Source organism: Bufo bufo, chromosome 1, assembly GCF_905171765.1.
Source record: "Bufo bufo chromosome 1, aBufBuf1.1, whole genome shotgun sequence".
NCBI lineage: Eukaryota > Metazoa > Chordata > Amphibia > Anura > Bufonidae > Bufo > Bufo bufo.
In genome coordinates, this window is record NC_053389.1 from 591,195,352 (window position 1) to 591,218,716 (window position 23,365).

At 46.1% G+C, this 23,365-nt stretch overlaps 1 protein-coding gene across 1 annotated transcript in view; it reads left to right on the forward strand.

Annotated features, from left to right (window-relative positions):
- TMEM209 (transmembrane protein 209) overlaps window positions 1-23,365 on the forward strand; it is a 44,218-nt gene that overhangs the window by 19,326 nt on the left and 1,527 nt on the right. The window contains exons 5-14 of the mRNA XM_040413432.1: window positions 1,900-2,141; window positions 3,459-3,663; window positions 4,004-4,179; window positions 6,617-6,688; window positions 7,293-7,389; window positions 8,587-8,712; window positions 9,712-9,809; window positions 17,733-17,847; window positions 20,158-20,255; window positions 21,281-21,354. Of these exons, the coding sequence (XP_040269366.1) occupies window positions 1,900-2,141; window positions 3,459-3,663; window positions 4,004-4,179; window positions 6,617-6,688; window positions 7,293-7,389; window positions 8,587-8,712; window positions 9,712-9,809; window positions 17,733-17,847; window positions 20,158-20,255; window positions 21,281-21,354 (1,303 nt within the window). The remainder of the gene's footprint in view (window positions 1-1,899; window positions 2,142-3,458; window positions 3,664-4,003; window positions 4,180-6,616; window positions 6,689-7,292; window positions 7,390-8,586; window positions 8,713-9,711; window positions 9,810-17,732; window positions 17,848-20,157; window positions 20,256-21,280; window positions 21,355-23,365) is intronic.

The following is a 23,365-nucleotide window of genomic DNA, read 5'->3' on the forward strand; positions in this document are numbered from 1 at the left end:
CAAAGGAGACAGAAGGAGATGCCGGCTACGCGATCAAGTGGACTAAGGTGAGTTAATCTATTTTTTTTCTTTTTTTTTTACCCCCTCCAGCGCTGTTTTACTATGCATTCTGTATTCAGAATGCTATTATTTTCCCTTATAACCATGTTATAAGGGGAAATTATAATGATCGGGTCTCCATCCCCATTGTCTCCTAGCAACCGTGCGTGAAAATCGCACCGCATCCGCACTTGCTTGCGGATGCTTGCGATTTTCACTCAACCCCATTCACTTCTATGGGGCCTGCGTTGCGTGAAGAACGCAGAATATAGAGCATGCTGCGATTTTCACGCGACGCACAAGTGATGCGTGAAAATCACCGCTCATGTGAACAGCCCCATAGAAATGAATGGGTCGGTATTCAGTGCGGGTGCAATGCGTTCAACTCGCGCATCGCATCCGCGCGTAATACTTGCCAGTGTGAAAGGGGCCTTATAGTTCCCTAGGGAAACTATTAAAGTAAAAAAATATATATTTTTACTTTTTTTTATTTTTTTTTTTTATATATATATATATATATATATATATATATATATATATATTCATTCAAAAATTCTAATCGCCCCCTTTCCCTAAAATTAAAATACATAAACAATGTAAAAACTAAACATCATGCTATTAAAATACGAAAAAATGTATCCCATACGGGTGAAAAAGTCAAAATGGCCGATTCGCTATATTTTGGTCACTTTGCCTCCCACTAAAAATTGAATAAAAAGCGATCAAAAAGCCATACACACCCCAAAATGGTATCGATGAAAATGACAGATTCCTCCCCCCAAAAAGAATATGCCTTCATACTGCTCCGTACACTCAAAAATAAAAGTTATTTGGGTAAGAATATGGTGATGCATGCAAAGAAAAATACATTTTTTTTTGTATTGAAGGTGTTTTCTGAGATTTTAAATTTTTATTTTTTTTATGACCTATCCTCAGGATAGGTCATTAATGTTCGATCGGCGGGGGGCTGATCAGCTGGTTGAAGAGAAGGCCATTTGCCGTGTCAGCGCAGCTTTCCCTTAATTGTTTTATCTGCTTGACATCGCATTAGTGAGCGGGTGTAATTACAAATAGCCATTCCATTCACCTCAATGGGATGACTCGTTACTATACAAGTGTATGGGAATGAGGTGTCAGAAGCCGGGTGTCGGACCCCCGCCGATCTGATATTGATGACCTATCCTGAGGACAGGTCATCAATAAAAATATGTCTGAAAAGCCCTTTTAAAATACAAGAAAAACGAAACCTATATGGTATTGTTGTAATCATAGTGACCCATAGAATGAAAGTAACAGGTCAGTGTTACTGCATAGGAAACCGTGCAAAAATAAAACACTTAAAATGTGGCTAAATAATCTTACTTAATTTATTTTATTTTTTTTATAATTCCACCCCATTTTATTTTTTCTTTTTTTTTTCTTTCCCTCCCCTGCTTCCCACTACATTCTATGCAGCTGTAAATGTTGTCATTAGAAAGTACAGTTCATACAGCTATGTGAATGGAAAAATAAAAAAATTATGGGTTTGGGAAGGCTGTGAGTAAAAAATGAAAATGGAAAATTGCCCGGTCATTAAGGGGATAAGAAAGGTGCGCAGAACTGCATCAGGCCGGTTAGAGGCAGAGAAAAGCACCAGGGTTGAAATGGCTAAAAGAAAGTTGAGCTTGAAATGCATATAAAGTAAATTGTAGTCAGTTTGGCTAAAGCAAGGTGTCTGACAACCCCTTTTAAGGCTTTTTATTTTCCACCGGGATCGGAGACCTAACAATGGATGGAACCAGAAGCATTTTGATTAGTTAATCTACCTGTGTGTGTATTTTTCTCTGTATTATTACTTAATTTCTAACGCTTCATTTGCAGCTGTGCAGTATACTCCACCAAAGGATCTTGTGAAGAGTGTAGTCCCTGCGTCCACACCTTCTCCTTGCATTCAGGGGCAAAGTGTACTGAGCTACAGTCCATCACGTTCGCCCAGCACCAGTCCCAAGTTCACTTCTAGCTTCATCAGTGGGTACAGTCCGCAGATGCAGGCTCTGCTACCAAGCACTGGCAGTTCTTTTGCAACAGCTGTAGCCTACTCACCGAACAATAGCTATACCAAGGTAATATCTAATGAGTACATTTTAAATAGCTCTTAAAATCTCCATTGCTAATTATTTATTGGTGAAAACTTTGACCAGTGGTTGATGTACCACACTGTGGCCTTGACATCAGGTCAAAAGGAGGGACCACGGAGACAAGATAACGGGGATCATTTACTAAAGAATGTTTCACACCGGTATTAGGAAAAAGAAAAAAAAAAAACTCGTGCGCCCACCTTTTTTAATAGATTTTCATTTTAAGAGGTGCTGTCCAAGTGCCAGAAGAGAAATTTTCTCCAGCCAGGAGCCGGACTAGATGTCTGGTCTAATATACATCAGAAAACTAGTGCACAAGTTTGTAGATAAGCCTCCACACGCCCCCACCCCCCAGCCAGTGGTGAGGGTGTCGGAAATGGCTAAAAAGTATAAATTATTATTATTTTTTTAAATATGTAACTTTTCTACACCAAAAAGTGCTGCTCCTCCCAGGTGGTCTATACCGTCTATACAAACACTTGTCTAGTGTCTGTAGGAGGCAGACACAACCTGTTTTTTCTTAGGTCTGTCTCTGATTTAGGCTCCTTTCACACGGGCGAGTATTCCGCGCGGATGCGATGCGTGAGTTGAACGCATTGCACCCGCACTGAATACCGACCCATTCATTTCTGAGGGGCTGTGCACATGAGCGGTGATTTTCACGCATCACTTGTGCGTTGCGTGAAAATCGCAGCATGCTCTATATTCTGCGTTTTTCACGCAACGCAGGCCCCATAGAAGTGAATGGGGTTGCGTGAAAATCGCAAGCAAGTGCGGAAGCGGTGCGATTTTCACGCACGGTTGCTAGGAGACGATCGGGATGGAGACCCGATCATTATTATTTTCCCTTATAACATGGTTATAAGGGAAGATGTGACGTCATCGGCGCAGGCGCATTGAGGATGAAGCGGCCGAGTGAGTGGCCGCCTCTCAGTGCGCCTGCGCCGATTGAAGATAGGTACGGCCGCGGCGCAGGCGCCAGATATTGAATGAAAACAGGCAGGGCCAGCGGAGAAAGATCCCGTCCGCTGGCCCTGTCAATCAACAAGCAGAGGGGGCGTCATTACCATCGGAGGATGCGGCTGCTACCAGCAAGTAGCCGCCCTACTTGCTGGTAGCAAGGTAATTTACATATTATAAAAATAGGGTTTTAGCAAATTCTACTGAACCAAAATTCTTATTTTACTTATGTATGGATAAATCGCAGTGTAGGGGTTATTATTAAGCAAAAAAAAAAAAAAACGGTTTAGTGGGCAGCCCTTTAACACGTTCTCAATGTTTGTTTTTTTGTTTTTCTTTCAGATGCAAAGCTTCAGTCCCACACCTGGATCACCATCATACCCCAGTAGTCTTGGTCCATTGGAAAACAGTGGCTTGAGATCTCGATATCGCTCATCACCATTTGCTTACAGTTCCCCTGCTGGCAAGGATGACTACATGACTGATCTCAAGTTACTGGATACGTTCATTCGTAGTGAAGAAGAAAAGCAACAGCGCTCTCAGCTGGGTATGAGGTTTTTAAAGATGCTGTATAATGATTTTTACTTCTCAGTTATTTCTGAGTAATTCTCCTGCACGAGCCACCATAGTAAAAAAAAAAAAATATCTTTCAACACTATTCCTTTTCTTCTTTGGTAGAGTAATTAGATTACTTTACTTCGAGGCTTTTGTTGGGTTAATGATTTGAGAAGAGAGAGCCCTGCTGACTATATGACCAAATGAAGTGTATGTTCCATTTGTGAAATCAAGCTAGAAAATGGAGCAGAACCTTGTGCTGTCTATAAGACCCCCCCCCCCATCCTGTGTCTGGTTAGTTACTACGTACCTTTTTTTTAATGGTAATTTAGGGAGTCCAGAATCCAACTCCACATCAAACAGTCCAACCTTCTGGAATTACAGCCGTTCCATGGGAGATTATGCATACAGTCTCAGGAAGTACCAGTACCAGCTGGCATGCAAGTCTCAGGCTCCTTCTGCACACAAGGATGAGGCAGACCTTGGCTCCAAGCAGGCAGCAGAAGAGGTACAGTAGTAAATAAAGCACGCTGTTTGTGATTACCTATTTATATAATAGTGTTTTGTTTTAATATTGCATTGTATTTATTTTAGGCTAAAAAAGTGCTTTTCTGTTTTTTCTACAGCCTTCCGCTTTCACGGACTAGTCTCCTTGTTGCCAAAATGTGGCAGGGAGCTGTTCTGTCGGCTTAAAGGGAACCTGTCATCACCTTTATGCTGTCCATACTAACGGCAGAATAAAGTAGAGACAGGTGAGTTGATTTCAGAGGTCTGTCATTTATAAGTTAAAATTAAGTGGTTGCCGAGAACCAACATCACAATCATTGCAGACTAGACCTAGAAAAGAGTCCCAGCCACCTGAGAAGAGTCCTGGTTATTCATATATTCCTGCCCACCTGCTGATGACTGACTACCTAGTTTTCTCTCTTTCTCTCTAGAAGAGAAGAGGTCAGTCAGCAGATGGGCGGGAGAGCAGGAGATTATGACTAACCATGACTCTTGTCAAGTAGATTTGACTCTTTTCAAGGCCTGGGCTGCAATGATTAAGATGCTGGTTTTCGGCAACCACTTAGTTTTAGCTGATGAGTGACACACCGCTGAAATCAGCATTTCTGTCACTATTTTATGCTGCGCTCAGTGAGGTCAGCATAAAGTTGATGACGGGTTCCCTTTAAGGCTGTTTTCACATGGCCGTATGTGGTTCTGTGAAATGTACACTGTGTGATGGACAAGTTTTCCCGGACCGACCGCGGCTCACATGAACCAGACTCACTGCATCACAGTGATCTCTGATGCTGTGAGTTTCATCCCGACTACGGGTCTTCTGTACACTACTCACAGCATAATTTTAGTACAGGACATTTGACCTGCGGTTGGACTGGATTTCACAGCATCATAGATCACTGCAACGTGTGGACACGTGAGCCGTGGTTGGCCTGGGAAATCTGCCCATCTCGTGGACCACAAGCGGCCATGTGAAAGCAGCCTTAAAGGGGTTGTTCAAGATTATTAAATTTGTCCGACAACCCCTACAATGTCCTAAAATGAAAAAAAAACATTACAAACTGCAGCACTAGTCCTGTACGTGCTGTGGAGACCTGCCTTGATATGACATGTGCCTGCTGCAGTCAGTCACTGTCTATAGCTGAGCACAGTGATTGGCTGCAGAGGTACATCACTGTACACGTCCCATACTGTGACGTGCACAGTGCCTGTTGAAATCAACAGACTGTCTACGTAATCCACAAATTATCATAAGCTGCTTTCCACCATAAAAGAAAGATCTTGAAGGGAGAGCCCTCTTTACTTATACATAATTACTTCATCGGGTGGTTTCAAAATGAATAACCTCTAAACTAAATTCTAAAGTTTAACTGAATAAGTGCCATATTTTTCAGACTAAAGGCATAATTTTTAGCCAGAAAAAAATCTTGCAAAAAAATACCTGCGTCTAATAGTCTGCAGGCAGGGTGATCAAGAAGTGCCAGACCCCCTGACTCATTCCTTAAAGGGGTTCTCCCACAGATGATGATCTACAGTTTTCAAACCAGCACCTGGATCTGAATACATTTTGTAATTGCATTTAATAAAAAAAATGTAGTATAGCTAGAGTTATTCAATGAAATCTATCTGTACAGCACTACCCGCTGTTTGCTCTTTATTTTTATTTTTTTTTAGTTATTTTCTAAATCCCCCTGTCCTGCTCACTGAGTTGGAAGCGCATGCTCTGTTCCATCCTTCAACTGCCATCAGCTGCAGCTGAAAGTACATGCCACCTAAGCTCCCAGCTTAAAATAAAGCTAGCAGAACAATTGGAGTAATGAATGGGGAGATCTCTGGATCCATGTGAGGTTCAGGGCTGGTTCTAGCTTTATTAGAAAGAGGTTGTCATGTACTACATGATTATTTTTTTTACAATTCTTCTAGGATAACCCTTTTAATGATCCTGCAGAGTGCTTATACCTCTGGGTAGGCATGCACAGCTGAGGGTGCATGTGTGTTGTATATCCTGATCATAGACGGTAAAAAAAAAAATATATATATATAATAATAATCTAGCGGGACACTACAGAGGAGTGACGGGAGGCACAATTAAGCCTCATGCACACAACTATGTCCATATTGCGGTCCGAAAATAATGGATTCACAGAATGCAGACACCTTCCTTTTGCAGTACACATTTTTCTCACCCCCATCAATAGAAATAACTATTCTGCAATACATACAAGAATAGGACATGTTCTATAATTTGCAGAACAAACATACTGATGCCGTCAACACAAAGATGACATCCGTCTGCTTTTTTTTTGTTTTGTTTTTTTAAGACCTTTTAAAAAAAAATTATGGATCTGTGTGCAATCAAACATTTAGTATCGGACATGTGCATGAGGTCTTACATTTCATGAAGTGACCACGTGCGGTAACGCTTTATTTTTCCACTGCAGATCTGGGCAAGAGTTACAATGAACCGCCAACTTTTGGACCACATAGATTCATGGACAGAAAAACTCCGGAATGTATGTCCTATTTAATTCATATATATTTCAGTTTTATTTTGGGCAAAACTAACAGTATTGCAGTGCACAAATAACATTTGAACACTTGGCATCAATGCATGCAAATATTATACAGTGTACGTCATCATTGGGAGTCATATTTTTCAGCATATGTGATTCCATCTCCACATGGAGTATAACCCAAGTTCACAGATATTGTTTATAAAAATATATGTATAAAACCAATGAACTATAATAACCCAAATGTCATTCTGTATATTTCCGATCTTAGTAAAAGTTCTTTAGAAATTTAGTGTCTAGGTTGATAATATTAAATGGGTCTTGGTTCCTCTTTTATGGTGCCCTCACTGAGGATAGCGTTAAAGACATGTTCAAATCAGCGGTCTGTCACTTATCTGATAATGCTAAATCAAGCCAAGACGTTATTGTGTAATGGGAATTTCTCGCCTTACATGAGCAGCGCTCATCATTAGGAGCAGTACTACATTGATAGTCTGTTTCATGAATTTTTGTTTATGTAGTCAGTAGTACTGTGCTAATATTTGAAATCTGCAATCTTCACCAGACATGTTCACTGTTACTTTGCATAAACTTTTCCTTGCAGTGGATTAATGAAACTATTTTGGTGCCATTGGTTCAAGAGATGGAAACTGTGAACATGCAGATGAGAAGGCTTGGATGTCCTGAGCTGCAAATAGGGGGTAAATAATTTGAAACTTAAAGCACTGCTAAAATATGTGGAAGATTGATATAGATCTCCAGCACAGCTTACTTAAAGGGGTTGTCTCACTTCAGCAAATAGCATTTTTCATGTAGAGAAAGTTAACACAAAGCACTTACTAATGTATTGTGATTGTCTATATTTCCTACTTTGCTTGCTGAATTCATTTTTCCATCACATTATACACTGCTAGTTTCCATGGTTACGACCACCCTCCAATCCAGCAGTGGCACTTGTGCTTGCACACTACAGGAAAAAATGTCAGCCTTTCTGGTGAACGGGACCATGAGAGCTGGTGCTTTTTTTCATAGTATGCAAGCACGGCCACTGATGCTGGATTGCACGGTGGTCGTAACCATGGAAACGAGATGTGTATAATCTGATGGAAAAATGAGTCTGGTCAGCAAAGGAAGCAATATGGATAATAACAGTACATTAGTAAGTGCCTTGCATTAATGTCCTGTACATAATAAATGCTATTTACTGAAGTGACAAAACCCTTCTGACTCTCGGCATACATTTTGATATGTATTGCTTGTGTGATCACTGTGTGCAGTTGTGGGTGCTAACATTTGTGTATAATCTCCATTTTAGGCTTGTGCGGAACTAGCTTTAAAATGGTTATCTGGGAAATAATATTGATGACCTATCCACAGGACTGGGACCCCCACGATCAGCTGGTTTGGGAAGCTGTGCCGCTCACTGGAGCTCTGGTTAACGTGGTGGCCTTATCAAGCACAGCGCCATACATCATATAGCAGCTGTGCTTGATATTGCAGCTCTAGGCCATGTGACCAATGTACAGTGACGTCACATGGCCTTTTAACAGCTGATTTTCCCCCCCCCCCCCCCCCCTCCATATATCACTAATGCCATCGCTCGTCCCCATACAGAATAAATTGTAAATCTACGAATGCTTGTTAGTGATGATCTGCTTGACTATCCACAGGTCTTATTCCACCCTGGTGCATGATCCTTGAGTGTCTGTGAGAAGAAATTATTTTGAAAGCTCATGGTTTCTGCTGAGCAGGTTATCATTTTGAGCACATACAATGAATAAGTGGGAAACTAGGCAGTGTGTACTCCTCACAATTTATTTATCAGCAGCTTGTGTGTTCCTGACAGTCCTGTGAAAAGGAAAACTTAGTAATCTGGTAGGTTTTCTATTTATTTCTAGAGTCCAACATTAGCAGTTTAAAGCAAGCTGCTCTTGTAAAGGCACCGCTGATCCCTTCACTCAATGTCATCGTTCAGTACCTGGACGTCACTCCAAATCAAGAATACCTCTTTGAGCGTATTAAAGGTAACAATTTCTGTGTCCTATACACAATAGGGTTTTGTTGCATTTCCTTTAGTTTCTTTAAGATTGTGGTGTTTTGTTGTTTTTTTGGGGGTTTTTTGCCTCAGAATAACAATTCAGGTGACTTCCCAAAATATGATTGGGACTGTGTCTTTCTGTTGGACCCTCACTGTGGACGTCTACTATGTGCTGCCAAGCCTCGCTCTGTCAGATAGCTGAGAGTATGGGTGACTAAAAGGCCTGCCCACTCTGCCTCTTACCAGGAGATTCTTGAAAGATCATGGTTGGCAACCAATTTCCCAGTTTATGTTAAAAAAAAAATAAAAAAAAAGTCTGGGGGGTTAGCTTTTGTAGATTCTTGTAACTTTTTAGTTCACAATAAATGCTGTTAATGTAACCTAGTTTATAAGGCAGTAAAAAGACATCTGTCCATCCAGTTCAGCTTGTTATCCTGCAAGTTGATCCAGCTGTGTTCATAGTATTCTTAGCTTTAGATATAGTATATATTACTTTACAAGTTCTCTAGAAAAAAAAAAAAAGGTATGAATGATTGGCAAACCTGTGCAGATGGCGGATGAGGAGGTCACAGGGACGGAGAGGGACCATGGTTTCTTTAGAAATTATATGGTAAAGAGAGTTTAATTGATGTATATCATGTCTATGTAATAAATATATTTTGAATCCTTTCTCAAATGGATATTTTCCTTCCAGCATTTATTGCTGAGAGCCCAATAGCAATCATATGCAGCGGACTTAATTTTTGGAAGCACCAAAGTGGGCTGTGCTACACCATTACCGGAACTCCCATAGAAGTGAATGGGAACAATAGAAGCGGCATAGCGCAACCCCCTCAACTGTTTCCATAGGCCCAGCCACCACATAGAATGGGTATACCGTTCTCTGTCGGCAATGGCTGGGGTGGAAATACTCCTTGTTCATTATGTCTGTGATTCATAAAGGGAGTTAAGTATTTGCTTTTATTTCCATGCGTTTTTCTTCCAGAACTGTCCCATGGGGGATGCATGAGCTCTTTCCGGTGGAATGGAGGTGGAGACTTCAAAGGTCGGAAATGGGACACTGACCTCCCTACAGACTCTGCGGTATGGTCATGGGTGTTTGAGCAAAGATAGGCTTAGTTGTCATAGTTTACACAATGAAGTAAAGAGAGTAAACCACCTTCACACGTGTTTATATCGTGGATTATTGGTGCATATTCTGCACAGAAGATCTGTAACAATGTACTGTGCTATGAATGTGAATGAGGTGTGTTTAAAAAAAAAAAAAATGATTTGAGAGCATGTTGCCAATTTTCCAATTCACAGCACGGATTTATTAGTGGATTTGCCACAGATTTTATGTAAAGGATGAAATCCGTATCCAAATTTGCATGTGATATCTGGGGATATTGCTTGGGATTTCAGGCCATCTGTGCAGTGGAAATGTCCATGGTGTAAACCTAGTGTGAGTGTAAAACAGACAGACATGCATATGAATTCATCCTCCTTTACTTGAGAGCGATGGACCTGGATGCCTTGATTTAAGGTTAGCAAATTATTGGTGGATAGGTAATTTTTTCTTTCTTAGGGCTCATGCACACAAACTTATTTTTTTGTTCGCATCCGATCCACATTTTTTGCTGGTCGCATGTGGACACATTCACTTCAGTGGGGCCGCAAAAGATGCGGACAGCACACTTTGTGCTGTTTTGTATCTGTATGTCTGTTCTGTGGCATCCGCATAAATATGGAGTATGTCCTATTCTTGTCTGCATGACGGAGAAGGATAGGACTGTTCCATTATGGGGCAGATGATCCGTTCCACAAAATGCGGAATGCACACAGCAGGTATCCGTGTTTTTTGTCGATTCCCAATTTACGGACCACAAAACAGGCAATGGTCGTGTGCTTGAGCCTGTAGTAAAAGCAAGATGGTAGACTCAAACACAGCAAGCCTATATTACAGGACTGTCTCTGCCTTCTTGAAAGATTGGAGACTTACTAGAGAAGGGATACAGTTAAAGGGTTTTCTCTGCAAACCAGAGCCCCTTGATGTTACTGTGACCACACTTGGTATACTTTTTAATACCAATTGACAGTAATGTTTGTACATTACCACTTAAACCTGTATTACACTGGCAGATTTTCTACTAGATGATCGCTTACAGGCATTCTTAGTAACGCTGGTTAACAATCATCTGGCAGTGTAATACTGCCGCCGATTACCCGATGAATGAGCAAAAACTCATTCATCAGGCAATTGTGATTATTGTTGAGCGAACTTGTGTTTTCAAGTTCAGCGTACAAGGTTCAGGTTCTGGTTATCTAAGAATTCCGTTATGGATTCCATGGACCATAAGTTATGGTCTGTGGTGGCGGAATCCATAACGGAATACTTAGATAACCCGAATCTTGTACTCCGAACTTGAAAACACAAGTTCGCTCAACACTAATCATGATCTTTCACGATTTGCCTCTGCTAGCAAGCAGGCGATTGCTGGGAAGGAACGGAATTGAGCGGTGTAATACAGCCTTTACCCATTGGGCTTCCTCCTGAAAGTGTGGGCTGCTCTGGCTCTATATTTCACTCGGCATTCTGGTCTGCTCCCAGAATGTTTAGAGTAATTCTGACAATGAGCACCAACCAACCAACCAAAATCAATGTGCCTAATCAGAGACGCCTGCTGGGACTTGGTGCTTTACATGCACAGCTATTACTTTACAGTCACCAGCATATAATGCAACCTTTCCTCTGCATCTGCATCTGTAGGAGAAAAGTATGCTTCTGATTTCCCTGGAGTTAACGACTAATCGCCAAGGGTCGAAGCAGGACCCTGCTGCAAGCCGCTTTATTTTAATAAGGGGTTGTCTTTGTGAGACAATCAGTTTGATGTTATAATCTATCCGTATGTGTTTGCTGTGTTGCTGTGAATAGTTTAGAGATGGCAATGTTTTTCTGTACTGTTTTTTTTTTTTTCTTCTATCAGAATGTGCTTTAAGGGCACTCTATTTTTACTGCATATGGTTCTTTATCAGAATTTTTTGAATTGCTTTCATATAGTCAATAAAAACGTATTTTCTCACCCATATTCCTTTGGGGACACAGGAAACCATGGGTATAGCTCTGCTCCCTAGGAGGCGTGACACTAAGTGAAAGCTGTAAGCCCCTCCTCCATCAGCTATACCCTTCAGCCTGGAGAAGAGACTGCCAGTTTTTGCTTAGTGTCCAAGGAGGCAAGACACCCCCTGCTTATGCAGGGTTGTTTTCCTATAATTTTTATTTTTGCGTTTTTTGTTTTAATTCGATTTTTTTCTACTTACAGGGACAACAGAGGCGCATTAGACCCCTCTGTTTCTCCCAGGGTTGAGTTGCGCCAGTGCCGGTAATTCCGCACTGCCGCCTCCCCCACAGAAGACAAGGTGGACCAGGGCAGCCTCGCTCCCCTGCGTCCCGCCAGCTCAAGGGTCGCCCGCACGCCAAGTCCCTCCCCCGGCTTCCTGCCACTGCGGTGCCAGTAGCTGAAGGGGCGACCCTGCTGGATGGATTGAGGGCGAAGACAGCGTATGGTGAGAGTGGCTGCTCCAGCCTTCCCTTCCTTCCTCCCACCGCTGCTACATCTCCCCCCCCCCCCATGGGCATATCGGACCGGCAACCTTACCGGGTATCATTTGGGGGGGACTTTATCTGGGCAAGTCCTTTATTTAGCGGCAGGGCACGGACTCTGCCTTCAGGGGACGGCTGTAGGCAGGAGGCCGTCTGCCACATCCAGGCGCGGCAGGGGCCGCTTACTTGGCGCGAACGGCGCCATTTCATCTTGGCCGGCACTTCATCCACCTCAGGGGTTAAAATCATTTTGCCGCGCGCGCGCGGCTCTGCTTCTTCAGCGCGGCAGGGGGGGGGCGGAGCTTCCTACATGCGCTCCGCTACTTCCGGTTTCGTCGGGCTCCACATCTCATAGTGCTGCGTGGAATCCTCTCTGCCGTCCGGTCCTGAAGCTATTCATCTCCGTGCCTGCTGCCTCCCCTCCACAGCCTCCTTCAGTCTGCTCCCCTTGCTGCTGCCGCTTGCATCATCCGGGTCTGGTAGGACTGTTAACCCCCTCGGTGCCACCAGTACTGTTGCTTGGGTGTAATCCCCGTTCCGCTTTTGCCCTGGGGTCTCCCACTTTAAGTGCAACATTTTTTCCACCATGTCAGACCCTTCTGCAGCCGCCAAGCCTTGGTACCATGCCTGTACTGCTTGTAGGGAACCCTTTCCCCGGGGGCAGTCTGATCCGCACTGTCCTGCATGCCGAGCTCCACCGCAGCCTCAGTCGCCCGCTGTGTCGCTCCCTGCTTCCTCTGACCTGCCTGACTGGGCTAGATCCCTGTCCCAGGCTGTGGAAAGCCTCACTCATGTCGTGGGCCGCCTAATAGACAGGCCGCCTACCCCGCAGGACGCCACTCTTACTGTCGCGCCCTCCGGGTCCACCGCTTCTGCCGCTGCAGCGGGTTCACCCTTTCTTAGTGACCCCTCCCGAGCTAGGCACTCTCAGAAGCGTCTTAGAGTAGAGCGAGCCTCCTCCTCGGATGCCTCCCTCTCCCCGCCACGCGTGCGCACTCAGACGGGCCTCTCCTCTCCAAAGGATTCGCTCTCTGAAGGTGAATTGGCGGTTTCAGATTTGGAAATGGACTCGGCCCTGCCGTCCAAGCTAGCCTCAGCGATGGGTCAACTCATCTCTGATATTCGTGACACCTTTAAGGTGCAAGATGACCCCCCCTAGCTCTGACGCAGCTAGCGTCTCCTTTATCAGACCCAGGCAGGCCTCAAAAGTCTTTCCAATCCACTCTGATTTCTCCTCCGTGGTGTCTAAGGCTTGGGCTCGCCCGGACGCCCGTTTTGTCAATCCCAAGAAGCTGGACATTTGCTATCCTTTTCCAGCCGACGTCGTGGCCACCTGGTCGTCCCCACCCAAGGTGGACCCCCCTGTGGCCCGTCTGTCAAAGAACACGGCCATCCCTGTTCCCGACGGGTCCTCTCTTCAGTCAGCGGAGGACCGTCGCATGGAGACCCTTTCCAAGGGCAATTTTGCTGCCTCCGGTTCTGCTCTCAGACCGTTTTTTTGCCTCTGCTTGGGCAGGTAAAGCAATCTCTGCTTGGGGTGCGCAGCTGGAACAGGAGTTGGACTCGGACGTCCCCATCCAGGACCTACGTTCCTTGGCCCAGCTTATTATTCGGGCCGGGAATTTTGTTTGTGAGGCCTCCCTTGATGCGGGAGCCCTTATTGCACGCTCCTCCGCCCTGGCAGTTTCAGTCAGGAGGGAGCTCTGGCTGAAGGTTTGGAAAGCGGACGCTGCCTCCAAACGTTCCTTGGCGGGGCTACCGTTTGCGGGTTCCCGCCTTTTCGGGGTCCGCCTAGACGAGCTTATTTCGGAGGCCACGGGTGGTAAAAGCACCCATCTTCCTCAACCCCAAGCCAGGGGCGCCCCCCGCGGACGCCCTGGTGCGTCTCGTTTTCGGTCCTCCCGCAGGACCTCTGGGGCTCCCCCCGCAGCTGCCGCTTCGGCCCCTCCCCAGGATAAGCGTAGGAAGCCGTTTTTTCGGGCACAGCCCTCCTGGCGCAGGCTGCCCGCACACCCGCAGCAAAGCAGTCCTCTGCCTGAAGGCGCGCCCGCCCCCACCCGGGTGGGGGGCCGGCTCCTCCTTTTCAGGGACATCTGGATGGCTCACGTCTCCAACGCCTGGGCTCTCGAAATTGTGTCCTCCGGATACAAAATCGAATTTGCGTCCTTCCCTCCAGATCGGTTCTTTCGCTCCCGCCCCCCGCGGGACCCGAAAAGCGTGGCTGCGTTCTCCGCGGCTGTTCAAGCCTTACTGGACAGGGGGGTGATTACCCCCGTTCCTCTAGAGGAAAGGTTCCAAGGGTTCTATTTGAACCTCTTTGTAGTTCCCAAGAAGGGAGGTTCGGTGCGGCCCATTTTGGACCTCAAAAAGCTCAACCGTTTTCTCCTCCTTCGACGGTTTCGGATGGAGTCCCTCCGTTCCGCGGTGGCTTCCCTGGAGCAGGGAGATTTCATGTCTTCCATCGATATACAGGATGCCTACCTCCATGTTCCGGTAGCCCGGTGTCACCATCGCTTCCTCCGATTCGCCGTGGGGGACCTCCACTTCCAGTTTGTCGCCCTTCCCTTTGGGCTGGCAACAGCCCCCCGGGTGTTCACCAAGGTCCTGGCCCCGGTTTTGGCCTTACTCCGTTCCAGGGGTGTTTTTCTGCTACCGTACTTGGACGATATCCTCATCAAGGCTCCGTCCCTTTCTCAAGCGGTTGCCAGCGTGGATCTCACTCTAGAGACTCTGGCGAGATTCGGTTGGGTCATCAACTTCCCCAAGTCCTCCCTTCCTCCCTCCAGACAACTGGTCTTCCTGGGAATGCTTTTAGACACGGGAGCGGCGGAGGTACGTCTTCCCTCGGAAAAACGACTGATCCTCCGTCGGGCGATTCGGGGTCTCCTTCTCCACCGTCGACCGTCCTTCCGCTTCTGCATGCGGGTCTTGGGGCAGATGGTTGCCTGCTTCGAGGCGATCCCATTTGCGCAGTTTCACTCCCGCCCTCTCCAACGGGCGATCCTCTCCTCCTGGGACAAATCGCCGGAGTCTCTGGATCATCCCTTCCATCTATCGCCTCCGGTGCGGTCATCTCTCCGCTGGTGGTTGCAGTCCCCTCTTCTGGGCAGGTCCTTTCTGCCGCTCAACTGGTTGGTGGTTACAACCGATGCCAGTCTCTTGGGCTGGGGAGGCGTGTTTCCTCCCCGATCCGTCCAGGGCATTTGGTCTCCATCGGAGTCCAAACTCTCGATCAATGTCCTGGAGCTGAGAGCGGCCCTTCTGTCTCTGCGACACTGGACTCATCTGCTGAGGGGTCATCCAGTTCGTGTGCAATCGGACAACGCCACGGCCGTGGCGTACATAAACCACCAGGGGGGCACTCGCAGCGCTGCAGCAATGCGGGAGGTCACCAGCATTCTCCGTTGGGCGGAAGCCCACGTCCCGGCCCTATCTGCAATTTTTATTCCAGGGGTGGACAATTGGGCGGCGGACTTCCTCAGTCGCACCACCGTCGACCCCGGCGAGTGGTCTCTTCACCCGGAGGTGTTCGAGGCCATTTGCCTGCGTTGGGGCATACGGACGTGGACCTCATGGCCTCCAAATTCAATCACAAGGTCCCCGCCTATCTGTCCAGGGCCAGGGATCCGGGAGCCTGCGGAGCCGACGCCCTCGTTCTTCCTTGGCGAGGCTTCGCGCGTCCATACATATTCCCTCCCATCCCACTCCTGCCCAAGGTCCTTCGGAAGATCGCGGCGGAAGGCGTCTCGGTGATTCTGGTCGCTCCGTACTGGCCCCGCCGGTCTTGGTATGCCGACCTCATGCTGCTCCTGGCAGACGCGCCCTGGCCGCTGCCCGCCAGGGAAGATCTTCTCTCTCAGGGACCAATCTTCCACCCGCGTTTAAGGTCCCTACGTTTGACGGCGTGGTTGTTGAGACCACCGTCCTGACACGTAGGGGTTTTTCTGCGGACGTCGTCCGCACCATGATCCGCGCCCGTAAGCCGTCCTCTTCTAGGATCTATTATAGGACCTGGAGGACCTATTTGGGGTTCTGTGCCGATCTGGGGATTCCTCCGCTCCGCTTTTCTCTCCCCACCGTTTTGTCCTTCCTGCAGAGCGGACTTGCCCAAGGTCTGGGCCTTAGTTCTTTGAAGGGTCAGGTGTCTGCGCTGTCCATTTTGTTTCAGCGCCCACTGGCCCCCCTTGGTCCTGTCAAGACCTTCCTTCAGGGCGTGGCTCACGCGGTTCCCCCGTACCGCCCTCCGGTACCGCCCTGGGACCTGAACCTGGTTCTCTCAGCGCTCCAGGCTTCTCCTTTCGAGCCTCTGCGGACGGTTTCCTTGCGACTTCTGTCCTGCAAGGTTATTTTCCTTGTAGCCGTCACCTCTCTTCGGTGGGTGTCCGAATTGGCTGCACTCTCCTATCTGGAACCTTTCCTAGTGTTCCACCAGGACAAGGTGGTTCTTCGTCCGGTCCCTTCCTTCCTTCCTAAGGTGGTCTCCGCCTTTCATCTGAACGAGGACATCGTTCTCCCCTCTTTGTGTCCTTCCCCTTCCCACCCGCGGGAGAGGAAGCTTCATCGCCTGGACGTTGTCAGGGCGCTCAAGGTTTACCTGGAGGTAACCAGCTCTTTCAGGCGTACTGACTCGCTCTTTGTGGTTCCGGAGGGGTCGCGCAGAGGGATGGCGGCATCCAAAGTTGCTATCGCCCGTTTTGTCAAGATGGCTGTTACTGAGGCTTATCTCGCCAAGGGCAAGGTTCCGCCCCTCGGTGTTACCGCTCACTCCACTAGAGCGGTCGGGGCTTCCTGGGCTCAGAGGAATCGGGCTTCTACGGAGCAGATTTGCAAGGCGGCCACTTGGTCCTCCTTGCACACCTTCACCAAGTTCTACAGGGTGCATACTCATGCGTCGGCTGACGCTGCTTTAGGCCGTCTGGTGTTGCAGGCGGCAGTTGATTGATGCCTCTGGTGTTGGTCTAGTTTGTTCTGGTCCCTCCCTTCTGGGACTGCTCTGGAACGTCCCATGGTTTCCTGTGTCCCCCAAGGAATATGGGCGAGAAAAGGAGACTTTTGTATTACTTACCAGTAAAGTCTCTTTCTCGCTCTTCCTTGGGGGACACAGCACCCGCCCTTCATTTGGGTTACAGTTGTGGTTCCGGCTTGGTTGCCCCCGTTGGGGCTCGACAGTTCTTTTTTTCGGTTGGTGGTTATCTTTCACTACTTGGACACGCAACTGGCAGTCTCTTCTCCAGGCTGAAGGGTATAGCTGATGGAGGAGGGGCTTACAGCTTTCACTTAGTGTCACGCCTCCTAGGGAGCAGAGCTATACCCATGGTTTCCTGTGTCCCCCAAGGAAGAGCGAGAAAGAGACTTTACTGGTAAGTAATACAAAAGTCTCCTTTTTATTTTTTACATTATTTTTTTCTTAACTTTCATTTTAGATACTCATGCATGTGTTCTGTACGTACCTCGACTCTCGACTGCCCCCTCATCCCAAGTATCCTGATGGCAAAACCTTCACCTCTCAACACTTTGTTCAGACGCCTGATAAACCTGGTATGCAAGTCTAGGTTTTAAGATGCATATGTTTTGTAATGTGTTTGTTACCATGGAACATAATGTGCAGGTTTAACTCTCTAGATTTCTCTGAAGCCCCTGCTTTTATTAGTTATATCAGTGGAGACCATGAAGTATTCGATAATCTCCGTATAGAGATTCATGGTTCACTGTTTTCATACAGTCATTGAGCCAAAAAATAATGCACCCACATTATTAGGTAAAATGGTATGGGCACATACACATGGGGAACAGGCTCTGGACGGCCCAGACAGACCACCAGTAGAGAGGATCATTTGATCCGCTGAAAAGCCCTTTACTGCCATTGACAGCCAGCCACTGTCGTCTTCATTTGCACTGGTGTCGTGGATGAGGAACCTGGACTGTTATGGACTGGAACTGTATCATCTTTGGCAATGAATCCAGGTGATACTTAGGGATCCAACGATGGTTAGATTTGAATATGGGGCCTCGTGGTGAGCGCTTCAATTTTGCCTTTCCTGTGAAGCGAAACACTGCCCCAACTGCTGGTGTGATGTGGCGAGCTATCACATATGACAGTCAGTCACCCCTAGTAGTGATGGGAGGGACACAGCTCAGTAATATGTGCAGGACATCCTAAAGCCACCTGGGGTGCCTCATGGCAGGGCTTCCAGCTGGCAGGAGCATAATGCTCGTCTGTACACAGCAAGGGTTTCCTGTGAATGTCTCCACCAGATTTCAACACTTCTCTGGCCTGCTCGGACCCCCGATTTTATCAGCAATCGAGCACTTAGGGGACCAGCTGGGACTTCAGCTTCAGCAACCTACAAGTGTGCAGGATCTGCAGGCCCAGCTGCAACATCCCAAACATATCTCATCTTGTATCCAAGCTAGAGTCTGCCTGACAGGGGACTAGAGTTTCCTGTTAATTTTGCAGTTTCCCCCAATAAATGTATCTTTTCACTCTAATGTTGTATTCCCTTACATATCTCATCATTACATTCACACATATAACGTTTCATTTGATTCCAACAACTCCTCCTTTCAACAGAGCAGCTATGGCAGAGGTTTGGCAGCATTAAAGGAAAATTGTGTGTTATTTCAGAGCTTTATGATCTATTCACTCTTCATTTTACAAATCTAAAGGAGCAGTTGTATAAACTTTTTTTATTTTTTTTCTATCATGTTCATCTTTGGTTACATTATATATAAGCTGTCTTGTAAATGAAATGGGACAGATTTACTAATACTGTGCCAGATTTATCACAGTGGTTGGCACACAGCATCACCTTTTAACAGGGCACTGAGTTTTAAGACATATCAAAAGTTTTGATGGGTAGAGTCTGAATCGAGACAGACCCATAGACTTTCTTTCGAGTCTGTCTCACTTCCTCTCCTGCAGCTAGAAGAGAGAGCATTATATGCAAGTACTTCTCTCTCCTCGTTCTAAAGATCGGGGGGGGGGGGGGGGGGGGACAGGACTCAGCACTCAGATGCCACTGATCAACACTTTTGATATGTCTGATATATCAAAAGTTTTCTGGAAACTCAGTGACTAGGGATAAGCGAACTTCAGTTTTTGAAGTTCATGTTTACGCGAAATTGCGTTATCGATTCTGTTACCACGGACCATAACGGAATGTCTTTAGAAGCATTCCGTCATAATAGAAGTGTATGGCCAGCGTGACGCATCTGTCCGATTTCCGTTATTCAGGAATCCTTGAATTGCGTTATGGTCCGTGGTAACGGAATCTATAACTCAATTCAGTGTAAATTAGAAAAAAATAGTATAAGACTGGCACTCAATTATGTGGATCACATAGAACGTGGCAGTTCAATTCAGTGTAAACCCGAACTCTAACTTCAAAAACTGTCATCCCTATCAGTGACCTTTTTTAAGCCACCCCACCCCCCATTCCTGCATCATGCCCTTTCCCCCAATACTATGCTTTTTTTGTTGGACAAGGCATGCATATGTTAGAAAAGTTTCTAAAACACCTGATAAAGGCAGTGCAAAGCATGTACCCCAGTTTTTTTGGTGCAAATTTAATTTTCAATAGTAAATTTACCCCAATGTTTTTTGCCGGAAGACTTACTTGAAATGCATGTAGCTCCTTGTCCCTGCCAGCATGAGAGCTGGTTGTCCTCCTTGTCCATGCTAGCCTGAAGGCCGGTTGTTCTGAGATAATCCAAGAAAATGATACAGTTTGTGATATAAAGGAAATGTATTTGTACTACAGTGAAATGGAGGATAGATAGATGGTTGTATAAGTGAACATGTCCTCATAACTTGGTTTTAATTCTATGTTCTTTCTTTTGTCTTTTTAGATACTTCAAATGAAAATGTCTTTTGCATCCACCAGAGCCACATCAATCCGCCCCACTATGAACTTGTTTACCAAAAGCACATATACAACTTGCCAAAGGTAGTATTTTTATATAAGATTATGTGGGCATACATTACCTGCATGTTTCAGTCGTTCAGAACTAAATATATATATTGACTTTTCAGTTATTAGGAAGTACTTGTAATATTTAAACTGTATTTCCAGTGGGCCAAAAGATAGGAGCACACTTTTTTCACTAACAATGAAGCATGGCATGATGAAACGCCTTATGGGTTATGGCTTGCCGGTGATCATGAAGTGAAGACTTCTTAGTGGTATATTTATCAGTTTCTAAGGTGGGAAACCCTTCTTAACAATTGTTTCTTTGGGAGAAAAAGGGCAAGTCTTGTGTCATTTTTCTGATTTCAAATTCTGTTAAGCTCTCTAACTTTATCATGGCTGATCTCCCTGAAGACGCCATAATAGCTATTCATACTTTCAAACAGATCTGGATGAATCCCAAAGGACACCATTAAAGGGGTTGTCTACCCTTTTACTAAGTAATCAGCTCTTCGGGTGTAGCTCTGTTGCCAGATGTCTGCGCTAGAGCTACGCTGCCGATCCGCGTAGGTGCGGGGTGCCTGTGCTCTTCTTACTGTAAAATATAGTGTTTCAATTGATGCCTCACAGCGTAACTGTTGTACTTACTTTGCCAGGGTGGCCACACACAGCATTCAGACCAGCATTGAGTGGGACAGTTCAGGATTCCAGGCACCGTCCTGGATTGCCACACTCCTACTTGTCCTTTTAAGAGATTAATTGTAGATTATTTGTGCATGATGGGATTCTGCAGTCATAATATCTTGCCGCACAGAATATTACAGGAGGTGATAACTTCTGGTTGCGGATGCAAGGGTTACATTTTAATGCATTGCATGAAATATTTGTGTGCTGGTTGTGTGTTTGGATGGTCTGTTGTGAGTACTGCCATCTGGAACTTCTCAGGTGTTAGAACACAGAATTGTGGGTCTACAGTTAGCAGCTATCCCTAATATGTAATGAGTCGTCTATCATTGGCAATTTATGTCAACATAAAAATAATTCTAATATTTGTATTTTTTTAGGGGAGAAACAACTTGTTCCATACATTACTAATGTTTCTGTACATAATAAAGACTAAAGAATCTGGAATGCTTGGGTACGTATAATAGAAGAATTATGGATTTTCAAACCGAATTCCTACCACTTGTGGATTAAACACTATAAAATAAGGCTTGTGCTCCTCCTCTGTTAAAGGTGTTGTCCCACTACAAACACTCATTCCCTTTCCACAGGATGAGGCATAAATGTCTGATCAGCAGGGGTCCAACTGTGGTCCCCTTGTGAATGGAGTGGGAGCACAGAAATCACCACCGCTCCATTCAAACGATCAGACACTGTAGATAAGGATAAGTGCTCGTAATAGGATAACACCTTTTAAAGCATATCCATAATTTTATTTGCTTTCGCCATTAATAAACAGGGCAACACTTTGAAATATATCTATATTCCTCTTTTCCTCTGTATTTGGCAATCTCACTGTCTGTAACGCTTCATAAACTCGGAAAAAAAAAAAAACCATAAAGGGGATTGTCATAGCTACAGATGTTGATGAACTAACCTCAAGATAGGCCATTGGTATCAGATTGGTGGGACTCTGACTCCAGGCACCCCTGACAATCAGCTGTTTGAAGTAGGGGTGCACCGAAATGAAAATTCTGGTCCGAAACCGAAAATTCAGGATGCCCTTGACCGAAAACCGAAACTGCCTTTTTGCCCAAATACTTTTAAAATACTTTTTTTTTTTTATTATTTTATTAATAATTCTTTTTCATGAATTTAATAAATCATATTATATAACATGGTGCTTCCTCATACACAAGTGATTGTACAAAACAACATGTATAAGTGATTGTACAAAACAACAGTGCAAGAAACAGTTGTAAAACCAACCTCAAACTGTAAACAGACGTAGCCTCGGGTCAAGAACAAATTTTTGCTGGGAGAGGGGGCTCTGTTATGGAGAGGGGGATCTGTGGGTGGCTCTGTTATGGAGAGGGGGATCTGTGGGTGGCTCTGTTATGGAGAGGGGGATCTGTGGGTGGCTCTGTTATGGAGAGGGGGATCTGTGGGTGGCTCTGTTATGGAGAGGGGGATCTGTGGGTGGGTCTGTTATGGAGAGGGGGATCTGTGGGTGGCTCTGTTATGGAGAGGGGGATCTGTGGGTGGCTCTGTTATGGAGAGGGGGATCTGTGGGTGGCTCTGTTATGGAGAGGGGGATCTGTGGGTGGCTCTGTTATGGAGAGGGGGATCTGTGGGTGGCGCTGTTATGGAGAGGGGGATCTGTGGGTGGCGCTGTTATGGAGGGGGGGATATGTGCACTGTTATGGGCATAACAGTGCACAGATCCCTTTCCCCATAACAGTGCACAGATCCCCCCTCCCCATAGCAGTGCCATAGACCGATCCCCCCTACCCATAACAGCCCCGGCCCTGCTGCTCACAGCAGACTAATCACTCCCTGCATCTTTATTTTACCTTACAATCGTGACGCTCCAGTAACAACTCTGCAGGCAGAGCGGAGCTCGGCGTAACGTCACTTACTCACGTGACGCACCTGCTCCGCCCACTTTATGAATGAAGGAGGCGGAGCAGGCGCGTCACGTGAGTAAGTGACGTTACGCCGCCCTCCGCTCTGCCTGCAGAGTTGTTACTGGAGCGTCACGATTGTAAGGTAAAATAAAGATGCAGTGACTTGAAGTAAACCGCCCGCCCGCATAGCAACGAATCCAAACCCCATATTTTCTGCCGATATGTACCAATATCGGCCGAAATGGATTAGGCCCATTTTCGGCCGCCGGAATTTCGGTTCACCCCTAGTTTGAAGGGTCCTCTTCGTTGTCTCCCTGCATGCTGTCTCTGGTGGTGGTGCAGTATAATTACATCTTCCTCTTCAATTCACGTGAATAAGACAAACAGTTGTAATTATACTGCACTGGTGCAATAATGTAGACAGCGTGCAGGTAAACATTGAAGAGGACGCAGGGCTTGCACAAGCACACTACAAACTGCTGATCCACAGGGGTGCCAAGAGTCGACCCCCACCCCCATTCTGATAATGATGACCTATCCTGACAATTGATCTTTAAAGAGCTTCATGCATTCCCCATG